Source organism: Babylonia areolata, chromosome 3 (genome assembly GCF_041734735.1).
Source record: "Babylonia areolata isolate BAREFJ2019XMU chromosome 3, ASM4173473v1, whole genome shotgun sequence".
NCBI lineage: Eukaryota > Metazoa > Mollusca > Gastropoda > Neogastropoda > Buccinidae > Babylonia > Babylonia areolata.
This window is the reverse complement of record NC_134878.1, coordinates 19,561,702-19,566,701: the sequence shown is the minus strand read 5'-3', so window position 1 is coordinate 19,566,701 and position 5,000 is coordinate 19,561,702. Positions and strand designations below refer to the sequence as shown.

The 5,000-nt window shown below is 45.0% G+C and overlaps 1 protein-coding gene across 7 annotated transcripts in view; it reads left to right on the top strand.

Annotated features, from left to right (window-relative positions):
* The window catches only part of LOC143279831 (receptor-type tyrosine-protein phosphatase kappa-like), a 173,560-nt gene that overhangs the window by 129,996 nt on the left and 38,564 nt on the right, over positions 1 to 5,000 (top strand). For all 7 annotated transcript variants that reach the window (XM_076584060.1, XM_076584059.1, XM_076584057.1 and 4 more), the window contains exon 5: positions 3,674 to 3,710. In XM_076584060.1, the coding sequence (XP_076440175.1) occupies positions 3,674 to 3,710 (37 nt within the window). The remainder of the gene's footprint in view (positions 1 to 3,673; positions 3,711 to 5,000) is intronic.

The following is a 5,000-nucleotide window of genomic DNA, read 5'->3' as shown; positions in this document are numbered from 1 at the left end:
CCAGCTTTCTGTCCTCCCTCCCTGCCTCCCTCCCTCCCTCTGTCCCTCCAGCTTTCTCGCCTCCCTCCCTTCCTCCCTCCCTCCCTCCCTCTGTCCCTCCAGCTTTCTGTCCTCCCTCCCTGCCTCCCTCCCTCCCTCTGTCCCTCCAGCTTTCTCGCCTCCCTCCCTCCCTCCCTTCCTCTCTGTCCCTCTAGCTTTCTCTCCTCGCTCCCTTCCTCCATCTGTCCCTCTAGCTTTCTCGCCTCCCTCCCTTCCTCCCTCCCTCACTCTGTCTCCCTAGCTTTCTCTCCTCCCTCCCTCTGTCTCTAGCTTTCTCTCCTCCCTCCCTCCCTCTATCCCTCTAGCTTTCAATCCTCCCTCCCTCTGTCCCTCTAGCTTTCTATCCTCCCTCCCTTCCTCCCTCCCTCCCTCTATCCCTCTAGCTTTCTATCCTCCCTCCCTCTGTCCCTCTAGCTTTCTATCCTCCCTCCCTTCCTCCCTCCCTCCCTCCCTTTGTCCCTCCAGCTCCAGCCAAAGCGACAGCCATGGTGACATCATTCCTGGTCAGCCTTAACAGAAGGAGACCTCATGTACCCTTGTGAACGGCTTTTAATCTATGGCTGCAGCGATAACAAAAGTGTGTACCATATTATGGGTACATTGCCATTTAAAGGTGTCATGTTTTGAGGATACTTTGATTCTTGTTGTCCTGTTGTATGCTATGTTATGCTACTGATAACGAACACAGCCTTTGAAATGGGGCAGTGGGGTTGTTTTTTTTCGTATAAACCATCAGTCAGCCACTGCCTGCCGATACCTACCCCCATTATCCCCTCTCTCTCTCTCTCTCTCTCTCTCTCTCTCTCTCTCTCTCTCTCTCTCTCTCTCTCTCTCTCTCCTCTTCCCTCTCCTCTTCACTCTCACTCCCTCTCTCGATCTTCTGCCTCCCCCTCTCCCTTTTCATATCTCTCTCCTCTCCCAGCTCCCACAACCACCACAAATTTTATTCCATCCAGTGTCTATATGCGATCTTGCTTGCCGTCTTCAGCCCAAATTAATAAGCTTCTCTCCCAAATAGCCCTGACACCTCATGACCTGTGACATTATATACAGGGACACACATACCGCGCTACACGCCCCATAACCAGTATTAAAAAGAATATAAAGGAGAGAGAGAGAGAGATTCTGACACAGATGTTTTATTCTTAAAGGTCATAACCCGTAGAAAGGGTAATTTGTTTGCTAGTGGAGACAAAATAGGAGATACTAGGTCGCCCCACAAATTTCACTGAAAGTTCTTCCGTGGTACTGGTAGTGGCAGAGTTAACAATGATAAGGTGACGCCGTCCGAGATGACACAAGGCCGCAGAGAGAGAGAGAGACAGACAGACAGACAGACAGAGGCAGACAGGCACACAGACAGAGAAAGAGAGAATAGGCGTATGCAATTTCTACGACTCACCATGAAAGAGAAACACCCGTAGGTGCTGGGGATGACCCAGAGAAGCACTGTCTCCACCCGCCCTTGGAACAATCCTGCACCACCCTTGGAGGCCTGCGCTGTGTTCACGATAGGTGCAGGCACGCACAGGACACCCCATTAAGAATTCAAGGGACATAACTGCTCCCGAACAGAGGTAAAAGAAACCACAGGATGCAACTCGCGACAGCCTTAAAAGAAGTGTCCCCATGGGTGTACCAGCCAGTATTTCATGACTGCAGAGCCCACCGGCAAAAGACACCAGCTGCTGAGCACACCCCACAGACCAAACCGCCCCTGCCCGCAGACAGATGAAGATACTGCCACTCCAGATGCAACCATACGGTCTTATGTGCCATCAAGAGAGAATCCCAAGTTGTAGTCTTTCCCACTGTCAAAAGAACTTTCCCTGTGGTCCGTGGGTCTTTCCTCACCGTCACTGGACCTTTCTCCAGGGTCAGCCTAGTCTCAGTATTGTATGCAACAATCAGGCCATCATGAAGTACCGTGCGTCATCGTTATTGTTTATACAGCGTGTGTGTGATGTATGTGTTGGTGTTGCTGTTGCTATCTGACCCCTGACACAGACAGTCACACGTTGGGTGTGACAGGACTGATTTCATGGCTATCTGGTTTATTATACGGTGATCCGCCTAATTTTAAGTTCAGTTTGTATATGTCTTCAAGACAAGAGTGTATTCTGTACAACTGAGCCATATATATATATATATATATATATATATATATATGTGTGTGTGTGTGTGTGTGTGTGTGTGAGTGTGTGTGTGTGTGTGTGTGTGTGTGTGTGTGTGTGTGTGTGTGCACGAAGCATTGAAGAAATTACGTTCTGTCAACTCACGAACGTTGTTTAATACTTATGTTAACTATTTTTGGTTGAATTGAATTGTCGGTTTACTATGTCATGTCATTTTCTCATAGCCCCTTCTCAGCGAAACCCCTCAGTAAGGGGCTCTGGCCTTATCTGAATAAAAAAACAAAAAAAACAATCGTCATCGTTGTCCTCTCTCTCTCTCTCTCTCTCTCTCTCTCTCTCTCTCTCTCTCTCTCTCTCTCGTATTTACTCAATAACAATCACTTAAAACTGTTTTTCCAAGCTTTTTATGTTTTGTATTGACGGGTACAACATATTACGCTGTGTGTGTTGGAACTGTGGGGAGCAGTCCGAAGTGAATCCGTCCATTTGTTTTATTGAAACGTTTCTATGAGTAGATTCGAGAACACCTAATGATTTAGTATATCTTGAAACTAATTGTTATCCAATATATGTAAATTCTACTGTCCGCTCTGTTAGGTACTAGTTAAATTACTGCAGACGAAAAATCATACATGGCTATGGCAAGAAAAAACTACATTTCAAGCGTGCGCCTTTGTTTATGTGAAAATGGATTTGGATAATTATGTTCGGTTAAGTCAGGGTGTTAGTTGTCTTAAAAGTTTTATATTCACTTTTCGTCAACTCTTGATTGATTGCAGATGGCAAATTTGGATTTTACATATTAGTACTAGTGAAAGTTAAGTCTTCATGAAACACTTCCCAATAATCATCATTTAAAACCTTATCTGTTGTTAAATATTGATAGACGTACCAGGTGTATTTACAACAATATTATTAGCCTCGGTATATCTGATTTAGCTGTTCATCGCTTAAGGTCTAAAATATTTAAGGAGTCTGGTTTTTTGTGTCCATTGTACAAGAAATCAAAAGAAGATGAAGCACATTTTGTCCTTTGTTGTTTAGTACTGAGTAACGTTAGAGAAAGACGCACTCTACCTACAAATTATGAACAGTCTTGTGTGTTTGAGTTTATTGTTTTGTCGAGTATTGATGTTACTGTTGTACGTAATTCATCCATGTACTTTTACAAATTTTGTTCTTCTCATTTTGTGTTGCACATACCACTTCATTAGGGGCCTTGGTCTGCAATGACTAATTCATCCGTATCATTATCCTTCTCTGTCTCTGTCTGCCTGTCTGTCTGTCTGTCTCGGTCTCTGTCTCGGTCTCTGTCTCTCACTCACTCACTCTCTCTCTCTCTCTCTCTCTCTCTCTCTCTCTCTCTCTCAGTCTCTTTGCCTGCCTGCCTACCTGCTGCACGCGAGACTATATCTTTATTTACTTTTTTTTATTTATTATTCATTCCACAAGTTGATTTCTTTTCTCTTTTTTAAGAGCATGTTTATTTTCTGTTGCAGGGTTACAGTCTTCTCAGGGAATATATCGCCACTCAAGGTAAACTTTGGAAAATGTGTGTGTTCGTTCGTTCTATAGTTTAACGTCTATCCACAGTTGTGATTCTAGACGAAAACCCATCCCCTACAATACCCCATCCCACCCATGGCTCATTTCCCTATCCCTCTCTCCTCAGTTCATGCAGCCTACACATCAACAACAATGAAAATCTGAACAAAATACAACTAAGCAGTCAACCAGTTACATTTAAACAGAGAGCCGATGGGGCTCCTAATTAAACTCTTTACTCCCCCCCCCCTCTCTCTACCTCTGTGTGTGTGTGTGTGTGTGTGTGTGTGTGTGTGTGTGTGTTGTGTGCGTGTGTGCGTGCGTGCGTGTGTGCGTGCATACGTGTGGGTCAGAAAGAGAGAGAGATGGAAAGAAGCAAGGACAGACAGACAGAGAGGGAAAGAGGTTTAGTGCTTCATGGTCTGGTTATAAATGTTCACATGTATGCATGTAAGTGTCTGTCGGTAGGTGTGTGTTTATGTGTGTGTTGCACGTTTACAGGCTGATGCAGGCGTGTGCTGGCAGCACGCCCGTCTGCTGCCATGCATATCTGTTTGTCTTGTCTTGTGAGGAGAATTTTATTGGTTCTTGTTGTTGGTGATGGTGGTGATGGTGATGACAGCAATGGTGGTGATGGTGGTCTCATTCTTCTTCTTCTTCCTCGTTATTATTATTATCATTCCTCTTCTTATTACTGTTCTTGTTCTTGTTATTCCTCTTCTTCTTCTGTATTCGTTGGTAGCGAGTTCACTTGTTCTCAGAACAGGTAAGTCTACATGGGAAAATGCGGCTGCTTTCGCATATGAGGTATATGAAGGATTTCAAAGAAAAGAAGAAACACTAGCAGTAGCAACTGACCTTGAAGATGCCTACAATAAATTCCAGTTTGCGCACCTCATAGAGCTGCTACTAAGGTATGGAGTAAGTTTGACGCTGACAAGATGGATAGCAGCAGCGCTTCAGGAAAACCCCTCGTCCTACGCTTCGGAGATTGGATGTCTGCACCTTCTAAACTATCCATGGGACTGCCACAAGGGTCTCCGCTCTCTCCTGTCCTCTACAACGTCTACACAAAAGGCCTTGCAGACTCAAACAACAATGAAATAGCTCGGGTGTTTACTCTTGCAGATGATGGCCTGGTCTTCAAAACTTCGAAAGATGCTCGAGAAAGAACTAAAGCCGTCCAGAAACAACTGAACAATATCGCTCAATGGTGCAAGGACACAGGATCTTCCATCAATCCAGCGAAAACCCAAACGTTGCTGTGCACCCTCAACAACA